At 42.4% G+C, this 23,588-nt stretch overlaps 2 protein-coding genes across 18 annotated transcripts in view; one reads left to right on the plus strand and one right to left on the minus strand.

Moving 5' to 3' along the window:
• Window positions 1-1,188: 1,188 nt before the first annotated feature.
• Window positions 1,189-7,420, plus strand: UQCC5 (ubiquinol-cytochrome c reductase complex assembly factor 5). Of its 2 annotated transcripts, XM_027121063.1 has the most exons (3): window positions 1,355-1,627; window positions 4,421-4,508; window positions 7,377-7,420. In XM_027121063.1, the coding sequence occupies exons 1-3, from the start codon at window positions 1,477-1,479 to the stop codon at window positions 7,381-7,383; spliced, it is 246 nt and encodes an 81-aa protein (XP_026976864.1). In that variant the 5' UTR covers window positions 1,355-1,476; the 3' UTR covers window positions 7,384-7,420. The 2 variants fall into 2 exon arrangements, with proteins under 2 accessions (XP_026976865.1, XP_026976864.1); XM_027121064.1 differs by lacking the exon at window positions 7,377-7,420 and having other exon boundaries at window positions 1,189-1,627; window positions 4,421-4,525.
• Window positions 7,421-9,055: 1,635 nt separating this feature from the next.
• The window catches only part of PBRM1 (polybromo 1), a 100,147-nt gene continuing 85,614 nt past the window's right edge, over window positions 9,056-23,588 (minus strand). For 6 of the 16 annotated variants that reach the window (XM_027121029.1, XM_027121024.1, XM_027121026.1 and 3 more), the window contains 5 exons: window positions 20,870-21,034; window positions 17,338-17,493; window positions 14,225-14,295; window positions 13,897-14,113; window positions 9,056-11,916 (listed from right to left, as the gene is read on the minus strand). In XM_027121029.1, coding sequence (XP_026976830.1) covers window positions 11,744-11,916; window positions 13,897-14,113; window positions 14,225-14,295; window positions 17,338-17,493; window positions 20,870-21,034 — 782 coding nt within the window. In that variant the 3' untranslated portion in view covers window positions 9,056-11,743. The remainder of the gene's footprint in view (window positions 11,917-13,896; window positions 14,114-14,224; window positions 14,296-17,337; window positions 17,494-20,869; window positions 21,035-23,588) is intronic. The other 10 variants (XM_027121037.1, XM_027121035.1, XM_027121038.1 and 7 more) reach the window with 6 other exon arrangements.

A 23,588-nucleotide genomic window follows, 5' to 3' on the forward strand; every position in this document is an offset into this window, starting at 1 on the left:
GCCGCACCGAACCGCTCCATTCCTCGCTTCCCCACGCGGGACTCTCTAGCTCTTCTAGCAATATCACCAGGATTTACAACGAAATTCCTCTTTCCTGCTGGGAACCACTCTCCACCCGCGTGTATTCCACACAGATCCATTTTCTAAGTCCACATGCGCATGTGCTCTGGGCCTTCAGCAGGCCGACCCTGCACCCGTGGGCCTTGTCGGTGGAGAGCTGGCTAGCTAGACACTGTTTCTGTGGGATGCTCCCCGCGGTGTCCTCGCCGGGTCTAAGGGTGTACATTCCAATATTCACTGCACCTTGGCTGAGGACCTACAGTGTGCCAACCCCTGGGCCAAGTGCTGGCACAGGATGGAGGCCATAGGTGGGCCCGTGGGTGGGCGGCTGCCCTCCCCACTCCCAGGGCCCCAGTGAGCTAAGTGTGCGCTGGGGGCTTAGCCATATGTAAGCCTTGTCTGGGCGGGAGATGGGTGCTCTGTGGTGTCCAGCCCGCAGAGCCACCAAGAGAAGCCAGAGTGAGCACCAAGCCAGTTGTGTGTGCGTGGTTGGGTGGGGTTGGCTCCGGGAGAAGGCAGGTTATCCAGGTTATCCAAGCTGCAGCTTGGGCCTGGCAGCTCAGCGGCGGACCCTACTACCCTTTTCAGAGGCGCTGCTTGATCTCTCTTCTTTCTTCTTGTACATTTTGTGTCCACATTACCAAACTCTCTTATTGGTTCTAAGTTTTCATTTGACTTTCTTAGATTGTCTAATAGTCCGGGAATAACGGAAAGTGCCCCATACAGGATAGCTTTTCTTAATTTTATGGTTGTTTGTCTCAGATGCTTACTTAGACTTTTCTTGTGATAATGATAGTTAGCTTTCAACAATGCACCTTATTTTTAGAAGCCTAGGCATCAGTCTCGATCTCGAAATAAATGAAAGGCGTTGCGTAATTGCATTTTAGAGCATGGTGCACTACCCGTTTAGTAGTCCATCATAGAGGGTCATCACTTCTACTAGGACTTTAAGAAAAAAGATGGCGGTGGCAGAGTAGGGGGCGCGGCCGCCAACTCCGAATACCAGCTTGCAAAGGGGAGGCCGGGAGGCGGGGCCGGACCGACGCCACGTGGGAGGCCCCGCCCCTTGGCCCGCCCTGCCTCTGGAGCAGAGGAGTCTGCGCCAGCTGGTTTAGGCCTTACTGAGCACGCGCACTCCGCCGCATTCTGATTGGCGGACCCACGCAGCCCACCGCACTCAGATTGGTGGAGCCGCTCCACATTCTGGGTCCCGAGCTCAGCGCTGCTCCTTACCCGTTCCGCTCCTCACCTCCTTGGAGGTGGCCCAGGGCCGGGATCGCACGGCCACCTGGCCGCCGGACTCAGCAAGGACGGGCAGGACGGCTTCGGCTTCATCCGGGAGCTCCAGTCCAGGGGCTGGGACAGCTCCCGTCGCTCTTCGTTCCGCCGTACCCTTCTCCACGACAGCGGTCCGGCATGTTTTCCAGGGCCCAGGTGAGGCGGGTTCTGCAGCGGGTGCCCGGGAAGCAGCGACTCGGCGTCTACAGGTTCCTGCCCTTCTTTTTTGTCCTGGGAGGAACGATGGAGTGGATCATGATTAAAGTGCGCGTGGGCCAGGAGACCTTCTGTAAGTGGGGGTGCAGCAGCCTCTGTTTCATTTCAGGCAGGCGGGAGGCGGCGAGGGAGCCGTTTTCCTGGGGGCTGTTCTCAGCTTGTAGACCTCTCATTCCGCTCAGCGCTGAGCTGCTTTTACCCTGGTCAGAAGGGCGAGTGCGGTTCCCTTCGTTGGGCGGTGGAGATCCGCCTGCGCTCTCCTGTAAGCGGGGCGACAAAGGCACATTGGTATCCGATCTTGAGACCTTCCCTGCACTTTGAGAGGAGGGCACGTGACTCCACTCAGGACGCCCTCCTTTCAAGCCTGCCCTTCGGCCATGCCGGTGACACTTTTCGGGCCTAAGGAATAGACTTCTCACAGCACCTAGAGGCGGGTGGGATCTTGAGGATTCATGGAAGTTCCTAACTGGCCAGTCCAAACCCTAGAGAGAACTTGGTTGGCCCGGCTTAGCTAAATACTACTGTCTTTACTGGCCAGAGTCATTGGTACCAATGCCCAGCACTACAAAAAGTGTGTCTGGCATTGCTTTGCTGAGCACTAGCCTGGACAGGCTAGTTCCTCTTCCAGGAAGACTTCCCTAACCCCTAGGCCCTTTCTGCTTTCTCCCTCTCCAGAAACACAATCACTTGTGAATCACCAACCCTCATTTTTTTTAAAAAAAGTGCTTTCTAAAGATATTTAATCCTCCTGTGTTCACCCATTCCTTCATATTTAATGAGCACTGATGAGAGGATGTAAGGCGGAGGGCCCCCACACCAGAAGAGCACTAATGGGAGAGACAGATCATACAGTTACTATTAAGTGTGATCACTGCTGTGGGGGGAAAGTTGGGGGAGCATGGGAGTCCTGGGTGGGGCACCTGAATTGGACTAGGTGGTGCAGGGAAGGCTTCCTGGAGGAGTTACCATGTCAGGTAGGGTCCGAAGATTGAGTAGGTGTCAGCCAGAAGAGGGAAACGTTTATGGACTTGAAAGTGTCTTCTGCCAGTGGTAAGAGCAAACCTTGGGGCCTTGGTGTGAAAGTATGCTGCTGTGTTTCAGGGACTGAAGCAGGTGAGCAGAGTGAGGGATGACGTGGTTAGAAAGGTGCCTGGGCAGGGCCACAAAGGGACTGGAGAACCAACAGTGTATCCCAAAGGGCTGAAGAGTTTTAAGCCGCAGCTGGTGAACATATGTGGAGAATGCTTTCTTGTGGAGGGCGGATTGACAGGAACACTTAGGCTGTGTGGTTGTCCAGATTTGAGATGGTGGCCTGGACTAGGGTGAGATGCCAAGAAGTGGGCGGAGTTGAGAGACACCCCAGAGGTAGTACTGACAAGGGCTTGGTGATTGACTGGACTCAGGAAATGAGGAGTGGCGGCTTCTGGTAGGGCAGCTGGAGCAGGGGGAACACAGGCAGGACAGTCCTGGGCTCCATTTTGGACGTGCTGAGGGGGGAGATGGTTATACAGAACTGAAGCTCAGAAGGCAGATCTGGGCCTCAGATCTAGGTTTGTGGGTCACTCACAAGCTGATTGTGATGAAAGGGTTTAAACCCCAACATTTTAAGGGTGACTGAGAGTGACCAGAGAGGCAAGAAGGGAAACATGAAGGGCTTGTTATCACAGAAGACAGGAGGTTCAGGAAGTTCAACTAAGTGAATGGGAGGTAAGCCCCCTCTCCCCTACCAGGAGAGACTTGAAATATGCAAGTACTGATCAGAAAAGAGAGGGTGGAGAGAGGCTGGAGATACCTTGGCCCTTGAGAAGGTGGGAGAGGATGGGACCAGAGCAGGGCAAGGAGTAGCCCTTGGAAGTCAGCTGGAAGAGTTCTTTACTGATGACTTTTCTCTGCGAAGAAAGAGTTCATGGCCATTTCGGGGTGGGTAAAGTAGGGTCAGGGCCATGGCTGAAGAAACAGGACTGCCAGGCATCACAGTGGACCCAGTTAGATGCAACAGTTGGGCCCACAGTGCAAAGCAAGCAGAATGAGGCATGGAGAAGTAAGTTGGATTAATCTGTAGTTTGGGTTTTGAAGGTATATCAAGAAGTTGATATTGATGAGAGGGAATTTCAGCTGATCTGGGCAGGAAGAGAGGACAAGGGCCTGAGGAAGTTGGTGAAGGTCCAAGGACAGAAAGGTAGTAGAGGTTGTGGTCAGAGCAGAATGAACTTATTGCTTCAGAGGAACACTGCAAGCAGATGGTAGAAGTTGAGAAGTAAGGAAGATGAAGGGGGCTGGTGCTTCATCTCTGTTGGGGGTGGTGTTGCCTGGGAAGATGGCACAGGACAGGGTCAAGGAACCTGAACTAGATGCCAGCATTTTCAGAGACTGAAGGGGAGTGATGGACAGCAGGTACCAGTGCAGAGAAGATGGTGGCAAATGGCATAGGACCCAGAGGAAGAAGGTGGAGAATCAGTAGTAGTCTGGAAAAGCAGCAGCTGAGAACAAGGAGACTGCCCTCATCTCCCAGCCCTCAGTTCCTGGGTGTGGCAGAGGGAGCAGCAGAGAGCTATAGGGCCAGAAGTGCCTCTGCAGGGCCAGTTAAGAAGGATGATTTCAGAGAGAAGTGAAATTGCTAAGGGCTGTGCTGGGACATGACACTATCTTTGAAGACACTGACTCTGACCCTGCTATTGATATTGAGAGTTCCTTTAACATAGTGCTCATTTAAATCAAATCTTGTTTTAAGTTTATTCTGGCATTGAGTTAAGCCTTAATGTTGATATTCAGGTGACAGATCTAGATTATTGGTTAAATTACTCAGATATGTATTTTTAATTCCTTAGTCTCTTGAAAATCTAAATAAAATCTTTGTTTGATACAGACGATGTCTACCGTAGAAAAGCCTCAGAAAGGCAGTATCAGAGAAGGCTGGAAGATGCATCAGAGACTGAACTTCAGCGGTCAATAAAGTGAATATGAAACTTTACTACTGGTTTCAACTCCTTTAAAGATGTACTTTTCGGGTCTCTTGTTCTTACATAGAACTGCCTTTACAAAGAACTTTTATAGTTTTCCTGTCTCTGCTTGAATACTTCCCAAGTCACTGATGGACAGCACTTGTGGGAAAATTATTTCCTACTAAAACACACCTACCCATTGAATCTAGTCCATGAAATATTTCTAAACAATTCAAGGATCAATCAGGATGCTTTTCAGTGTAGCCTGAATTGTTTGTGAAGTCCTTTGTTTTAGGCAACAAGGGATAACCTTATTTAGTTTTTTGCAGAATTCAGACTTACTATGAATAAAAGTTATCTACTGTAGGATCATTTAAACGATTATTATGCAGACGACATTTCTGCTAGCTACCAATTTGTAAACATTTTGTTAGAATGTGACCATATGTTATTCATGTTAAGTGCTCTTGTGAACACAGACAACCCCTTTCCTTGCTTGGCTCCACTAACATACAAGGGCTGGACCTCCATGAGGACTGGGGAGCAACACGTTTCACTCCCCTCTGAGATGAAGATGTTGCTTTCATCCAGCTGCTAAAGATAAAGACACTGCTCCTTCCCAAAGAAAGTGAATCTTCACAGCATAAAGCAACCATAGACTTGAGCTAAATCAGAGGCTCAGTCTATAGGGAGAGATTTTCCAATCTGACCCAGAATAAGTTTGGATCAGTTGGTAGAAAAAGCAAAGGCATCTTTCCATGTTTGGATAACCATATCCAACATCTTTTCAAACAAGAAAATATATACATATTAAATAAGACTAAGTTTCAAAATAGTTTCTAACTATTGCTCATGAATAAAGAAGCAGATGCTTAAGGCCACAGGGTATCCTCAAGTTAATGATATCTGCCACAAATTGTTCTAAGGGATTTTTTTTTTTCTAATTTAAGTCAGTCCATTTATGTTAGAACCAATCCAGTATAATTAAGGAGCCACTGACTACTCAGATCTCATTAAAGCACTAATGAGTCACTGCTCAGAGGTGGCTTGAGTATGAAGACCAGTGATGACCAACAGCACCAGGGAGAGGAAGGTAGTTCTCATGTGCGCTTTTGTTACCTCAGGCATTTCTGGTGACCCTAAACCTCATAGTTACTTTTAGTGACTAGACTGCTGCATAATGAATTTAAATTGTGGCCTTAACTCCCATTTGTTCCCCCAACCTGTTTTAGAAGTTTAATATTTTGTACCTATGTAAAGAGCATATGTAACATACATACCTTTTACAAAGAATAGTTGTAAATGCTACTAAAACCATCAGCTAACTTCTGTTGTCTGCTGTGGTTTCCTTCCCTGGCCTATCCTGCTGTCTCCATCCCAGGGAGAATCTCTAGTCTGAAATTTGTGCTAAACTTCCCTAGAGTTTTCTTCATCTTTCTAAAATATATGTATTGGAGTGCCAATTTATTTAAGACAACGAAGCTTTGAAGACAACACAACAATGTCTGACTTCAAGGCAAGCAGACTAGCAAAGCAATTAAAATTGAAGATACTTTCAAAGCATATTAATTTGGATGCTGCAGAACTAATTTTTGTTAACCAAGGTGCAAGCTTTTTAACTTTACCTCAATTTTTTAACAGTTCTACTAAGGAATATAACTCTATCCCACTTATCAGACACTAGGATTATTTGAGGGAACTTAAATAATTTAAACAGCAATGCTCTCATAAGCTGCTTACAGAACTGCAGTGCCCCCTACTGTGAACTACAAGGCAAACAATTTAATAACTTGAATTTCAAAAACAACAATACTTCAGAATGACAAAAATCTAATTAGCATTTATTGCTAGAAGTCTACCTCCACTGGGGTGTTAGACAAAGAACATGGGCTTTGGAGCTTCATTTTATCATCTGAATGGATAGGGAAAGTATTGGGTTGACCAAAAAGTTCATTCGGTTTTTCCCGTAAGATGGCTCTAGTAGCACTTAGCTGTCTTTAACTTCATTCGCAACAATTTTGCTAGACTGTATTGTGACAGGTCTCATATCAGCGTGCATTAAAAAAAAAAAATCAAAATTGAATTTTTGTGCAGCCATTTCAATATTGAAGATGGAAGCAACATTTTCTGCGTATTATGCTTTATTTTTTTAATATAAATTTTATTTTTGGCTGCGTTGGGTCTTTGTTCCTGCACGTGGGCTCTCTCTAGCTGTGGACAGTGGGGGCTACTCTTCGTTGCGATGTGAGGGCTTCTCCTTGCAGTGGCTTCTCATGTTGCAGAGCACGGGCTCTAGGCGCATGGGCTTCAGTTAGTTGTGGCTCATGGGCTCTAGAGCGCAGGCTCAGTAGTTGTGGTGCACGGGCTTAGTTGCCCCGAGGCATGTGGGATCTTCCCGGAGCAGGAATAGAACCCGTGTCCCCTGCATTGGCAGGTGGATTCCCAACCACTGGGCCACCAGGGAAGTCCCTGTGCTTTATTATTTCAAGAAAGGTAAAAACGCAACTGAAACACATAAGAAGATTTGTGCAGTGTATGGAGAAGGTGCTGTGACTGATCGAACATGTCAAAAGCGGTTAGTGAAGTTTTGTGCTGGAGATTTCCCGCTGGACAATGCTCCACGGTCAGGTAGACCTACTGAAGTTGATAGTGATCAAATCGAGACACTGAGAACAATCAACGTTATACCATGCGTGAGAGAGCCGACATACTCAAAAATATCCAAATCAAGCATTGAAAATCACCGCTTGGTTATGTTAATTGCTTTGATGTTTGGGTTCCATAATTTAAGTGAAAAAAGCCTTCTTGACTGTATTTCCGCATGCAATTCTCTACTTAAATGTAACGAGAACATTCTATTTTTAAAACAAATTGTGACAGGCGATGAAAAGTGGATACTGTACTATAATGTGGAACAGAAGAGATCGTGGGGCAAGCTAAATGAACCACCACCAACCAACCAAAGGCCGGTCTTCATCCAAAGAAGGTGATGTTGTATATACGGTGGGATTGGGAGGGAGTCCTCTATTATGAGCTCCTTCCAGAAAACAAAACGATTAATTCCAACAAGTACTGCTCCCAGTTAGACCAACTGAAAGCAGCACTCGACGAAAAGCATCCGGAATTAGTCAACAGAAAACGCATAATCTTCCATCAGGATGACGCAAGACCGCACGTTTCAATGACCAGGCAAAAAACTGTTACAGCTTGGCTGGGAAATTCTGATTCATCCGTCGTATTCACCAGATATTGCACCTGCGTATTTCCATTTATTTCGGTCTTTACAAAATTCTCTTCATGGAAAAAAATGCCAATTCTCTGGAAGACTGTAAAAGGCACCTGGAACAGTTCTTTGCTCAAAAAGATAAAAAGTTTTGGGAAGATGGAATTATGAAGTTGCCTGAAAAATGGCAGAATGTGAATATGTTGTTCAATAAAGTTCTTGGTGAAAATGAAAAATGTCTTTTATTTTTACTTAAAAACTCAAGGAACTTTTTGGCCAACCCAATACCTAAGCACAGAGTAAATACTCAATAAGGAAGGGCTATCTTTGTTCATCTAGTAGTCCTCTTTTGGAAATCTTGCCTACATCTCTGAAGTTATAACTCAATCAAATTAATCTCTTTTAGAAGTTTGGATCTCTCACGCTGAGTTACTTCTCTTAAAAAAAAATATACACTTGGACCATGGTGTTTTCCAAAACAACTTCTCTCCTAGTAAAGCAGCATCACTTCTTAGTTTTCACACACACGTATTAAATTTGGAATTTCTTGCCACATTTATATGTAAAATCCACAAGACGTGCATTCCACATCTATCTGGGGGATAGAAATAGTCTATTAATTTGTTCAGGTATGAACTTTCATTCAGCTGACCTCGCACACTTCCAAATGCAAAAGGAACAGAGTAATACTTAGCACTATTGCTCAGAGTGTTCAGCTGGAATGTTTAACTATACATCAACGATCATTCAAAATATGTTTATGAGTAGAGATGGAAGTACAGCCCTAAACTCTTAGGAGAACAGAACCACAGGGATTTGCAAAGTGATATTAGAGGAAAACGGTTGATTTTACCAACACCTTCTATTAAAAGTGTTGTCATGTTTTAAGAGATTATAAGCATGATAAAAACATACCCGGGCCACTTCTCTCTTCTGGCCACACACAGCTATTTGAAATGGATTACACTGATTTATGATACAGGACATGCTTGCCTTACCTTCCATCATCAGTAACAACTCCCTCTGCAATTTTAACTTCAACCTGCATTTCTGCCCATGCTGAAGACATGTTAGGAATCCTTGACTGCCAGTCTGAGAGGCTTGGCATGGGCATGTCAGGCTGCAGTGTGACTACATTCGGCTTCTGTGTTAATGCAGCCTAAGCCTTGGATCAGTGTCTGGACACTGACTTTTGCCTCTACCCAAGGAGCTCTCTTCCTTTAAATTGGCAGCCATATCCCTGTCAACATAAAATCAAGGCTTGCAGAAATTAAACCTACTTGAAACTAACATCTGACACAGCTTTAACAAAACAACCAAACCTGGTTAATCCAAATCACTTTGCAAACTCCATTTTTATTTGGATTAAAAAGCTTTAGATGAACAAAGATATGATACATACATATTATAAGACTAGTTATCACTTAAACCTCTTTTGATACAGAAATTAGAATAAACCAAGTTTTAATCAAGTCTGAAAATGTTTAAGTTCAAAAATCAACACCACCAATTTGGAGATTTTACACAAAGAAGAGTCCCCTCTTAATTCTTCCTCATAGGAAGAAAAGGGTGGGTTCAAAAACAAAGTAATTCAAGGCCTTTTAAATCAGTTGGCTGACATACTATTTTAAACCTATAGGTCTTTTTCCGCACATAAACAAAATTCTTTTCCACATGAACTTACATTTTGAAAACATTTAGGCCATTATACTTTCTAAGCCATATCACTACAGTTCCTAAAACTCATGGAAAAAAAAGATGTATAGTTCACATGTACCTTTTAAAGTCAGGGCTTTTTTTTTTTTCTTTTTCTTTTCTTTTTTGGAAGATGGCTGACCTCAAATCTTATATCCTAAAATATTAATTGACATTCTCCAAGTTAATATACAGAAAGACATGATTCTAAAATAAATACATAGAGCTTTTTTTTTTTTTAAAGGTAATTAGGGCCTGCCTAATGGCCCCCTGGCCCGGCTCTGCACTGCCTTAGGGAAGCCCCTGGCTGGATCTATGGTTCCTACAGCACCTCCAGACACTGAGAAGGAGCCTGGAGGAGGAGTGCTCTGGCTTCTAATGCCCCACATAGACCACAGTGAAGAGTTTTTAGAGTCTTCCCAAAGAAGTCTCTTCCAGACCTTAAAAAGGGAAATAAGACGGGTGCATGAAATAAATAAATAACTTAACCAAAATTAAATTTCAGGTTCTTTGGTGTAATTCAAGGATGTCTAGAAATAAAATAATCTGATTGTATTATACAGTCCATGATGATTCAATGGCCCAAATAACCAAGAACTGAAGATTTCTTTATCTGATTCAGTTTAACAATAAGGTACTGACATAGTACTGCAAAACATTTTTTAAAATTCAGAACTGTTTAAAATACTTGATGCAAATTGAGATCCAGTGGTTGACTTATAGGCAATTAAGTTATAAGGACCTCCTGTAATTAAAGTATCTAGATACAAGAGACTTTTTTCCATTCTAAACTCTTCTTCTGTCCCCATGATTTAGTAAGAATGGTAATTAAATATCCAGGTATTGACTCATACCAGATTAAAAGAAAAAAGTATCCTCTGAGAGTCACTCTCAATTTACAAACAGCAGTGGAAGCTCCACCACAATGGCAACCACCTTGTTACAATAAAGCAGGTTTCAAAAACACTGAGTGAAATACTGAACCATGTTTGATGCTTTCCACTTGTCTGAGCATTATATACCGCCTCCAAATGTTTTTTTCCAGAGTCATATAAGAGAGACAGGGTCATCAAACCTAAGTGTTTGGGATCTGTAATGGTCTTTTTAGTGAGCATTTTCTTAAATTATGATTTCCTTCTCCTGAAATTCAAAAGCACAAGCTGAATTTTAAAATTATTTTATAAAGTCTTAAATTTCTGGTTGAGAATTACAACCCTGAAACTTAGGAGAAAAACAAAAAAAAAAAGCCAGATCTGATGAGGAAATAAAGAATACTAAAACATACTTGCACATGCAGGCAATCCAGCCTTTTACAATTATGCTTCTGACACAGCCCATATCTGGTTAATGCACTCCCTTCCCTAAGTTAGGTTAGGTGTTATGTTTAAAAATAAATCACCTCCAGCACACCTCAATACTTTCTTCAAGATGAACTTCAATAATTTGCAATGTAGAGATTTAAAGTTTTAAATCACCTAACATGTATAGGCATAAATTGTGAATTCATTACAAAAAGATCAAAAGTACCCTTAAACTTACCTGTCAAGACTAAATATAATTCAGGGTTGTGCACATGTTCTGCAAAAATAACTGACACCATAGATGTCTAACTCAGCACAAGAAAAAGTGCTTTCTCCCTCCAGGCGTCCGGGAGCTGCATTAGCTGCAGAAGAGTGCACAGTGCTGACTTCAGATTTCTGAGTTACTAGAGCAAATGTGCCATGTCTGCCAAACATCTACAATCCAACTAACAACCTTTCACTCTACCTGGAAGAAACAGTTCTTGCAAAAGTGGCTTAAGATATTTAGGCACGTGAAACAGACACAAGTACACTCCCCTCTCTAAGATGTAAACTAGGGCCAACTTCACATTTCATTGACAACTTAAACTAATCTGTAAACTCTTGTGTGTGTTTTTTTTCATTTTGTTTGTTATTTAAAAAAAACAAAAACAAAAAACCAACCAAAAAAAACAAGAAACAGAAACCCCAAGCCAAGACAAAAAACCTTTGATGGTTTCAGCTCTATGGCAACAAGTAAAAAGATAAAACTCCAAGTCTAAATACAACCAATTATGAAACTGGTTTTAAACGAAGGAAACATATGCAAAAAAAAAATCTTTGTGTATTTGATAAAGTCAACTTAATATAACAAAAACAAATTGAAATAGCTTATTAAAAGTGTCCTTATATAAAAATGGCCTTGTGATGTACAATAAAATGCAATAAAAATGATCATCCTTTGTTCCTCCCCCCACCCCCAGTAACTAAAATGGCTACTGTTCCACAAAACTCTTTATGCTTCTATAAAAGAATCGTAATTGATGTGATTAAAGGTTTTCTAGATTGTATGCTTGGCGAATATTGAGGGTGTCTCGGAGCATCAGATCCCGAAGGCGCCAGAGGGCGTCTGCCATGGTGGTGTGGGCCCCTTTACTTTTCAGCCAGTGAGAGGGGAGTCGGCTCTCCTGTTCTTTTGACAAATGGACATCGCGTCTTCGGGCTGAAAATTAAAGTGCAGACAGAGAAATACAAATATCAGTCCTAAGGTCTGACAGATTAAAACATGAAACATTTATTATTTATTGAATATTATGAATTTTAACTCTGCAGAATACTTCCAAGCAAATTTCTTACATTGTTTTATTAGGCATCTTGGTTTTTAGAAAGCTATTTTACTTAGGTATGAGACTACCTAGCCAAGGATGTCTCGTTTTACACTTTGCAGTTTATAAATTATCTAATGTCTTTTTTTTTTAATTAATTAATTAATTAATTAATTTTTGGCTGCATTGGGTCTTCGTTGCTGCGTGCGGACTTTCTCTAGTTGCGGTGAGTGGGGGCTACTCTTCGTTGCGGTGCGCGCGCTTCTCATTGTGGTGGCTTCTCTTGTTGTGGAGCATGGGCTCTAGGCACACAGGCTTCAGTAGTCTTCAGTAGTGGCTCGCGGGCTCAGTAGTTGTGGCTCACGGGCTCTGGAGCACAGGCTCAGTAGTTGTGGCGCACAGGCTTAGCTGCTCCGCAGCATGTGGGATCTTCCCAGATCAGCGCTCGAACCCGTGTCTCCTGCGTTGGCAGGCGGATTCTTAACCACTGTGCCACCAGTGAAGTCCTAGAAATTATCTAATTTCTAACAATTACTTCACAAAACAGCTGCACAAGATAACATAATTACTAGAATGGGAATATAAAAGTTGTACAAACACCTAAAAGATCTGATCATTAATATTTAATAGTTACTCCAATATTAACAAAAATTCCTAAAAAGGTAAATGTGAAGAAAGGGAAAACCACCTACTACTCTTAAAGCAATCAAATGATCAAATTTGGCTTAGAAATGAAAAATGAACAGAAACTTCCAAAGTTCTTTCCAGAAACTAGGCAAGTTATTTTAGTAAGTACTGAAAATATGCTGAGCCTGCTGAACTAAATGAATAAACTTCATAGGTTAATAGAAACATGTCTTCCAATATTATTTTTCTTTTTTAAAAATTGAGGTGAAATAATTTTTTTTTTTTTTTTGCAGTACGCGGGCCTCTCACTGCTGTGGCCTCTCCCATTGTGGAGCACAGGCTCTGGACGCGCAGTCCCAGCGGTCATGGCTCACGGACCCAGCTGCTCCGCGGCATGTGGGATCTTCCCGGATCGGGGCATGAACCCGTGTCCCCTGTAATGGCAGGTGGACTCTCAACCACTGCACCACCAGGGAAGCCCTGAAATAATTTTTAATTTACCCAAATCCATCTATGCTATCCCCAAATGCCTGAAAAATAATTGAAAAAATTCAGAATATACTTAAGAAGATAGCATAGATATTTCTGACAAAACTAAGCTTTGAAACTCAGCAAAAAAACATTTTCAGTATGTAATGTCAATATACAAAGAAGCTCCAAACCCTTCTACTAAGTATACAATTTATTTTACTTATAAAGGCATACCTCAGGTTTGGTTCCAAATCACCACAATAAAGTGAGTTGCATGAATTTTTTGGTTACGTTTACACTATACTGTAGTCTATTAAGTATGCAATATAGCATCATGTCTAAAACAACTATGTACATACCTTAATTAAAAAAGACTACACTGCTAAAAAAATATTAACCATCATCTGAACCCTCAGCAAGTCGTAATCTTTTTATAATGGTAATATCAAAGACTGTTGATCACAGGTCACCAAAACAAATATAATAACAATGAAAAAGTTGGAAATATTGTGAAAATTACCAAAATGTGACACAGAAAAACGAAGTGAGCACATACTACTGTAAAAACGGTGCCGAAAGACTTGCTTGACACATTGCCACAAACCTTCAATTTGTAAAAAAATGCAGTATCTGAGAAGAGTAACAAAGCAAAGTGCAATAAAACAAGGTATGCCTGTATAAGAATCATGGATATTTATCCTGATATAATAGGTCCATAGCAGCGAGAGGACTTTGATAAAGCATGGATTTCGAAAAGGCTTCTTGAGGACTCTCCTTACCTGCTAGGGTCTGGTCCCACTTGCTAATGCTGTTGGACTCAGCACTGAGTCCTTCAATATATTTTAGGTAGGCCTCTGAGTGGAGAAGCCGTTGAGTCTTCGGTGGGGGAGCCACAAACATGGGTGTTGTTGGCTGCTGTATGACAGGGGGGCCGGGTGGATGTGGGCCAGGATATGGAGGTGGTGCCTGCTGCCCTGGAGGCCCCAAAACACCTACCTGAAAGAGCACAGACACATGGTGAGGGAAAAAAAATACTCAGTGCATGCTCTGAGAAAGAGGGTAACTTGAATTCTGTTGAGTCCTAGAAGATCCAACTTGGAGGCTCACCTGCTGTCCATATGGACTTCCACCTGGTGCTGGAGTCCCTACCATAGGGGCCACTCCTTGGTTCATCACACCTATAATTCAGAATTACAGGCACAATTAGAGGCTCTGGGTTGAGAAGACTGAAAACTACTGTCTGATAAGAAAGGCCATTTATAATGCAAGCCTATGATCTCTGCCCTGAGTCTTTATGGATAGGAACCCTAAGCACCCAAAACAGGATGTAGCATTCATATAGAAAATGCATGTTCTTTTGTTTTCTAGGTACTTTAAATACAAAGCTAGGACAACTTGTCAGATGTACATTAATTATTCATGGCTTAGAAATAATTTGAACCCTGCATAGAATTCTAGTATTTCCCTAGGTAAGCTACAGTCAGAATACAACTATATTTTCAAGGTATTTTTCTTTTGACAACACAGTTTCCTGCAACTGAAGCCCGTGTTTAATTTCAGCAGTAATGGCATTGCAACCAGGCTCAGCTGTATGCAATGTGTTAGGACAGCAGGGACATAAGGGAAGAGGTTTGTGCAAGTGCACATTAAATGACCTTTGTGGAGGCTGGAGGCACATTCTTGCTGTCCTCTCACAGGCCACCAGCACCTCTGGTTCTAACTGGAGTCACTAATGTTGGCAGAGAGGGGACACTGCCATTTGATAGACCAGCACTTTGAAAAGGAATCATCCGGAAACAGAGCAGCCTTGGTGCTATCACTTCAAATGCAAAATGACAAAGGGAAAGAGAAAGATTCCATGGTCCTACTATATTTGGACTTTGTATAAACTTCCCTTGGTGACTCCTCACAAACAATTTCTGTCACACAAGCAAGTTCTGTCTCATAGGTCCTAGTTGATAATAACATGATGTCTTAAATTTAGCATCTGGGGCTATTTTAATCTCAGGACCGTCCACTTCCTAGTCTCATAAAACAGAGCAATAGGTAAAGGACCCAGTTCATTAAAAACTAACAAACTACAATCAAAACCCTGGTGAGCTACTGCTTAAACCTTAAACAAGTCCAGCTGGCTGCACAGAAGGATCAACAGGAGCTAACTTCATATTCTATAGTTTCTCTGGATTCAAAATGTTGGTATTTTAACCAGGCAGAACCAACCCACTATTCTAAGGTTCAGAATTGCTAAATACCACTTCCAAGAAGTATTAGACGTTTGTAAGAGAGAACACACTAAGTGAAAACAAGCTTTCTGTTTACAAAGCAGGGATTTTTATATTCCAAGAACCCAGAAGGGTACCTGAACCACAAGAATAGAATCTTAGTGATTATTTGTGAGTGAGTGAAGAGGTTGCAGTGGGTAAGTTGCTGCTCCAGCAACATATTATTAACCCCTGTTCCCCTAGGACACTCACCCACCTTAGATTTCACAACACAGTGGGCCTCCCTGAGCTGCCTGTATCAATCTCTGCAGGGCAGCACAAAAAAATCAGCAACCAACCCCCATGTGCCCTCTGTTTACAAATGCCATGCCAGGGGGCAGCTGGTGAGAATGCAGGCTGAGTCACCAGAGGAGCTCACTGAATCTCCCTCTTCTCAAAGCCTGATCAGACGTGCGTGTGTAGATACTAAGAGGGGTTCTTCCCTGTCTCCTTATCATCAGGTGTGTTGTGCTTTCTTCAAATGCATTTAGAATCTGAAAAAGGGGCGAAGGGAGACATCTACCCCCCAATACCCGCCAAAAGACCAGCTACCTAGAGGGTACTGGCCTTCGGTGTGACTCCCGCTGAGTAGCACACGCACCTGGGAGTTAAGTCCAGCTTAGTCTCACTGCTCAGTCAGATACTCTTGCCAAGGGGAGAGGGCACAGAATTAAGGACAACTCCACCTGCCACAGGAACACACCCATTTTATGACTGACACCTGCTGCAAGAGCAACTCACACATAGTCCACCACTTCCATAATGAAGCACCCACGCCCACGAACATTTCCTCCTCTGGGTGTGTCTAGATCAAATACTTCTGTGGCGTTATGGCCATTCTCTAAGCAACACTCACATCACAAAGAGTGTTACTGAAGGCTCTAGGCCAAGCCACCAGGTTAGCTCACCCTACATACTGCTGGGCACACCCTCTGAAGCTTTGTTTGGAACTCTTTATAGCCACGGGATCGGTAGATCCAATGCTGTTGTAAGCAAATCTAAGGGTTTCTACATTTTGTCATCTGGGCCAGGCCTTTAGCTAATATTTTGGATAATGGATCAAATACTATTCCAAGTCATCTTAAGGTCACATTCCCTCCAAATAGATACCTAAGGGTCAGTTTTTTTGCATATGATGGCAATTAATATGGGAACTTGTGATTTTCCTTTCATAATAATCTTTCAAATTTGCTAATTAATTGTAAAGGAAAACTGTACCTATTTCTGGGCTCCACTTATATGTTTCTATATGACATAACTTCTGAGCTTGTTGACAGACAAACCAGTGTCTCCAGGTAGCAAGGTGGGCTATGCTGTTCTTTAAATGTTATGTCATCCTTCTTTGGGGACTCAGAAATAGAAAACTCGTTCAGGACAAATTCGTTCTCTCCCTCCTTTCTGTTGCTAGAAGGACTGACTGAAGGATTTCTACAGAGTTCTACATTAGCGACTCTGTAATTCCCTTAGAGGGGAGGGGCTGCTTGAAAAGCAAAAGATGGAGCAGGGACTCTACACAGAAGACCCTTTGAGATAAGAATTGAACCAGAAGAAGAAATGTACTCAGGAGCAAAAAGTGCTTTTTATATCAACTGGCAATTTGGGAAACTTCATTCACTGATAAAGAGAGCAGAGCATGACCTCCTAGGCTGTGTTTGGCTTTCTGAGCACGTGTCAAGTTGTTTGAGTGATTTTAGAGTATGCCTCCTGCCCCTTGATCTGCTGAGTCTAGTTTCTGTCATGTGTCCTGTGCTGCTGCTAGGCAGCCAGGTGCTCAAGGGCACAGGTGCTGAGCCACCTGCTCAATACACAGGACAGGTCCTACTGCTGACATCCCTGGGATTCTCAGTGAGGGAAGGCCTGCCCACATGGGCAGCAGGTACCTCCTGGAACAAATGGCTGAAGGAGGAAAAAGAGAATATGAAGATGAGATTAATGAGTGAAGGAGGATGAAGTTCTTACCCGGTGGTGGTATGCCCGGGAGGCCAGGCACACCTGGCGGAAGATGGTGGGGTGGAGGCCCCCCGGGGTGAAGTGGCTGCATGCTGCCCATGCTAACAAGGCCATCAACTGGGCCCTGCAAAGGTGGAAGGCCTGGCGGATAGCCACCCATCATGCCTTGAAGGACACAACAAATTTCAGACATGCATCATTAACATGCAACATGAAGTAAGTAATAACAACCCCCCCCATGCACTACTAATGAATAAAGCACCCTTAGTACTGCATGATATAACGGCAATTAGTGCAATTATTTTGTTGCAATAATGAACAAAATATAAAGTTACAAATATGAAATACATTTCTGGATGAATTAGTACTTAGTACATTATTATTTGTAGTTATTTTCCCTGTGATAAATACGCTGCATGTTTTCAGTTAAATAATAATAAAGAGGAGTTCCAGTAACAGCCTTCCCAAGGTCATGATTATTGCAAGGTGTTCAGAGACCCGTTCTGCCTACTGCGATTCTACTGAAGAGTATAAACCCCATCATTCCACTATGCCCACACTCATATGCCTATCACGGGTACACATGAGGGGAAACTGGAATGGAGGAAAATGAGGCACACAGCCCTGATCACAAAGCATGGTTCTCCAGCATGGGGGAGGCGGCAAGACTTTTTCAAGACTTCTATGTCCATTCCTCCTCCCTTTTAGTCCCACCACTGCTGGTAAGAATGGATCATGCTTGAGCTTGAGATGGGGAACAGCTAAGAGTCATCACAATGAATGATGTTTCATCTTTAGATCTCAAAACATGATAAAATAAAGATAAAACCTAACTCCCCACCCCCACCCCGGCCACCAGCCAACCTAAGCCCAGGTCCCTCAGTAGCCTGCACGCAGATCTTAGGAGGAATGGCTGGAGAATCAGGCTCTGTTGACATGAGAAAAGGCCAGTTGTCATCATTGTCCCCAAGCACACAAATGTCCTCACAAAGACCTTCAGTTAACAGGGAACATTTTAAATGAGGTAGAGAATTTCTGTGAACAGAGGTTTTTATTCCTTTATTTTCAAAGTGCATCTTCACAACACAAAACACTTCCTGCTGGCTAGGGAAGAATTTCAAAAAACAAGTATTTTTGGCAAAAAGAGTGAAAGGAAGAAGATAATTTCAGAATGTCAAAGACTCACCTATCAAAAGAACTTTAAAGCCATATGACATTTTTTTAAGCAAGGAAAACAACTTGATTTTTCTGGGATTTGAAATGATCATAATGAACAAAACACAAGGCTCCCCACGAAATGCAATCACCTTTGGTCACAGCTTCTTGCACAAAGGGAGGGGTTGAGGAATTGGTGCAAAACCTCATTTTTATATAATACTCTTTGTAGAGGGGTTCTGGAAACAGTGCAAGACTCCCGGTTCTAAGAATTATACTCTTTGATTTTCCCTGAAGAATTGTTTGAAAGGTATTTATTTATAAAAGTTTAGTCTTTTGAAGCTATAAAATTACTGCAAGTTCTGAGATTGATTCAGCTTGCCTCATCGATCATATCTAAGCTAAGAAACTTACAATTACACAAACCAATAAAACAAATTTTAAATAATAATCACCTCTGTACATAAAATAGGATTATCAGTTTCATTTTCTTAAAATGAGAGTTCAGAGATAAAAACTACTTTTGAACAGACACCACCATCTTAAACATGAGGAGATCCAATGCTACCAAACTGTCTTTTAACCATACCACCAGACAGAGCTTTTAGGGATAAGTAGGTGGGAATTCAAGAACGTTAGGAGGCTTTGCTTTCAATTACAAAAGCCCATCTGAACGCAGCCTTCATGGGCTGTGGTTGAAGAAATTACTAAGAATCGAAAGACATGACACTTGTCTTCATTAAACTGTACTTTGGCATTTATTATCCCAGTCACATGTGTTCAAATGAGCTTCAATGCTTGTAAGCAAAGCTGGTCTCAGACAGCAACAAGGCTAAGACTTAGGCCCTATGTAACCTGTAAACCCATAAGAAATCACTCTCTTAAGCTGCAAAGTCCCCACTGTGGACCAAAGACTGCTTACTGTAGAGAATGCTTGCCCTGCACTCCCACAGCCCAGAAGTCTGGGCAGCAAAAGGTTTAATAATGGAGCAGGGGCTTTCTGGAAGGGGGCCACCCTCCTCACCCATCAGAGCTCTGTGATGTTATTCCCCAACAGGGAGCTAAAATGCTGCAGCTGCTGTTTTTCAATGTTTTTAGCTGTTTGAATTGGTTTTGTTAATGTGTCCCTGGGCTTTTTAGTCAAGGGCACAGTGCTATAATATCACACATCAAATAGAACAAAAGAGAATGTCAATGAGGGAATTCTAACTTTCAAAGTCCCCATGTTCAAGGTCTGATTTCTAAAAACCTCTGGCACCCCATTAACCAAAATGGGCCATGGAATAGAGCAGGCGATTATGAGATTTGTTAGATCAACATCAGTTACACTGAAAGTACTGAAAGCCATGATTCAGATGTGCTTTGGCGAGTGCAACTGCTGAGTTCAGCGATAGTGCATTTGAGAACTTGCCATCACAAAAGGTAGGAGCAACAATGGAAAAGTTATCTTCTGCTACTCTGCCTTAAAAAGCAAAAAAAAAAAAAAAAAGTGAAAACAAAAACAGCATCCCAATGAGCCTGTCTTGAGCAACACTATCTTGGACTCCCTGAAAAAAGAGGTCAGACTGCTTGCTTAAGAAGAAACACAGCTTGAATGGACCTCACCAGGCTTAGAAAGATCACGAAGGAGGGACCCGAGAAGTGGTCTGCAGGTTTCTCATTGGAGACACGTCAGACAAGAATATTCAAGAACAGCCAAATTTGCTATGGCTACCAGAACCAGAGACAACACACACAAGCAAACCACATTCATCTTTTCTTTTCTTTTTTTAAAAATATGTGACTGGGATACTAACAGAAAATGCAGTTTAATGTAATTAAATAGAAAAGCATTACAGAGTGGGCACAATGAATTGATTAAGGACTTTGTATTCTACTTAGCAGTCATGCACATTGGTGACCAAGAAAGGATTTACAATTCATTGTCAAAAATCCTTTTAAATGGTCAGTCTTTTAAGGATGGCTGCAGCAGAACAAGGCAAACTGAATACTGGAATGAGATGGGAAAATCATCACCACCTAAAGACTAGTTTTGTGTTTTCTCTTGGGAGTCCCTCCAGAACAGAATTCAGGGTCTGTTTATATTTTCTGCTGTAGAACTCTATCAAGAGCAGTCTGCGGTGGAGAATATCGCCAGACCATGCCCACAGCCAGGGAAGAGCTGCTCCCTACCAATTCCCAGGATTGGGCCCAGGGCCCATTTCTGGGGCAGAGGGGAGGCATTGCCCATAAGGGAAAGGCGATATAAGGACAACATGGATGACTTCAAACTTTGAATCTGTCATGAGAAAAGCCTAGAGACTGTGGCTTACTCCTTGTTGGAGGAAAAAAAAAAATGAAGGAATTTCTTAAAGTGGAAAAAAATGGTCTTAGCTCCTGTTTTTACCTGCAACAGGTGTCAACTGCTGATTGAGCATCCCCATTGGTGTTGGTGGTGGCACCACCCCCATGAGAGCCCCCACAGGGGTGCCTGCTCGGGGAGAAGCACTCGGCTGCTGTTGCTGTGCTGCTCGCTCTCTCTCCTGCTGCTCAGCAACTTTAGCTGCCCGCTCTGTAAAGGCATTTCAGATTTTCAATTCTGTTTTTAACCCAGGAATTCAAAATACCATCCATTGCATTCAACAGGACTAGTAAAAACACAGGCAACAGTTCTGTCTCAATGGAAGGAACAGTAGATGACTAGTCTCAACACAGGAGGAGTCAGGCCGATTTCACTTGGTAACCTAGAGTCCAGCTTTCCTATCCCATCTTGAGAACTGGTCTGCAAAGATTTCAAGAATGTTAAGACTGCAACACACATTCAGAAAGCACAGATTTTATTTAAAAACGTCACCAGCATAACCAACGTGGTTAATCTCACAAGGCACCCTGAAGATGAGAAGCGCTACCATTATTCTAGTATTAATAGCATTACAAATTATTTATAATTTCAACATGAAGCAATTCCATGGCCCATTGTAATTTTTGGCACAACTGTTACTTACTATATTTTCCTGATTCCTGGCACCCAATTTTACTAAGATTTGAGGACTCTTGTCATTAGTGTCATGAGGTTTAGCAGCTGAAGAAAATTAACTCTGTAAGGGAAAAGTAGCTTACTGCCTCCTCCACAAGGTTTTAGGGAAAATAAATGCTAATTTGTACATTCTAATGAAGCAAAGAGGTCATGTTTAATAAACCCCAAGGGAAAAAAATGCATGATACTCCAGGCTACAGTCATCAGAAGCAGGGAATAATATATATACACATATGAAGCAATGGACAATGTACTGACAGAACCAGGTTTCCTGAAGCTGAGTTCAATACTGACCATAAATCATACTAAATCAGCAAAAGTTCCAGAATTCATACTTATTTCATCCAAAATGCAAGAGGAGCATTAGCTTGTGCCAGTTCTGGGCTGTGGAACATCCCTGCTACACCGCTCACTCCTTTGAGCTACTCTTTCTGCTTCTCCATAGCCAGTGGCCCCAACAATCACATTCCCAGTCTTTTTGGGAGCTAGCAGGCTGGACCCTTACTAGAAAACTCTAGAAATGTGCATTCCCAAAGCTCCCACAATACAGGGTTTATTTTGCTTCACCGTTCATAAATAGGAACTCCTCTCCACTCTTCACATGGGCAAACTGAGACTGGAGACAGGTAGTGACTTGTCCAAGGATATAGAGAGAACCAGCAACCTGCGGCTCTGATTCCTGGTATCAAACTCCAACTGTCACACATTAACCCTCCAACAAGGAATTCAAAAGGCTACTGCTGGCTGATCTAAGGAAGGGGAAAACAGCTTAGGTCACATGGCTTTAAAGAGCTTCGAGAAGCAACGGCTCCAGTCCTCCTTTGTGTGATAATGTGAAAGTCAACCAAGTCAAAGCTTCCTCGGCTGCGACAGTGTTACCTGCAGAGACTTGTCATCACTCACTACACTGTCCCAGTTTACAGATCCTCTGTACAATGAGCATGAGGGACAAAGGCCATTTTAACAACCTATTTCCTTGAACTAGCAGTAAAAAAAACACTGATGACCTAGACCCCCACATTAAGTTCTCATATTTTCATTACACAAATGACACAGTAAAATGGGAGAGCAAAAAAATGAAGTTGAAAAAAGAAAATTTCAGGGCTGTGGATGGAATTGGACTGGCTACCTGTTGGTTCTTTTTGGGCTGTCTTAGAAAAGAGAATTATTAAATGAAGTCAGCCAACCTCCAAACTTTGGGTTTTGAATTCAATGGGCCTGAACACCAAAAGTTCAGATTTTGTGTCTGAGGCAGACACTGCTGAGTCATATAGCTCCTCTCACTAAGTTCTCACTGAAATTTCAGATCCCCCTTTGAATTTGGAAGAATTTCCCAGAAGCCATCATTTCTCCTTCTCTTCAGTTCTGCTCCAGCATTTTTACTTTTACATCATCTCCAGACACATTTCTTGCTCTTGTTCACACTCTGAATAACCAGCCATGCAGTACTGGCTTCATTTGTCCTGGACCAGGCTTTACAGCCATGTGAGCTTCATTTCTAACACTTCTCCAACTGAGTGATATATCTGGTCTTAACTTCCACTAAGGTTAGAAATACCAAAGCTCTCCAAAGTTCTAGGTTCTTACAGAACTGACTATGGTTTCTCAAAGAATATTCTGTCAAATATTAGTTCTTCGGGATATTAGCTGATATTACATGAATACCTGATCAAGTTTCAGAAAATGCCAGGTGAAAAAAGTAGGTTATTTACTACAGGTTTAAAGACTTTCATATGGCAATATGCACTGTTAAGTTTCTAAGAGAGAAAGTTTTTGGAGTGCTTCTCAAACTGGTTTTGCCACAAATGTTTTCTGAATGAACATCTTGTAGGACTAGGGTTCTGCAGAAGATCCTTGGGGAAGCCTGTCAGATAATTTTATAATAATAAATCAACTGTAATAAATGAAAGGAGTAAACTATTTTTTTTAAAAAAGGAGTTTCTTTGGAAACTCCATAAACTGTAATAAAGGAGGCAGCCTTGATAATTAATTTGTTTATGCTTGCTGGATTTGGACCTGGCCAAGAAGAGTAATGGTGATCACTATGGTCAATCAAGAGAGGGCTTTAAACTGGCAAAATGAAGCATTA

This window comes from Aethalodelphis obliquidens, unplaced genomic scaffold, assembly GCF_003676395.1.
Source record: "Aethalodelphis obliquidens isolate GAN/ISIS:26980383/991018 unplaced genomic scaffold, ASM367639v1 scaffold22, whole genome shotgun sequence".
In the NCBI taxonomy this organism is placed as follows: Eukaryota; Metazoa; Chordata; class Mammalia; order Artiodactyla; family Delphinidae; genus Aethalodelphis; species Aethalodelphis obliquidens.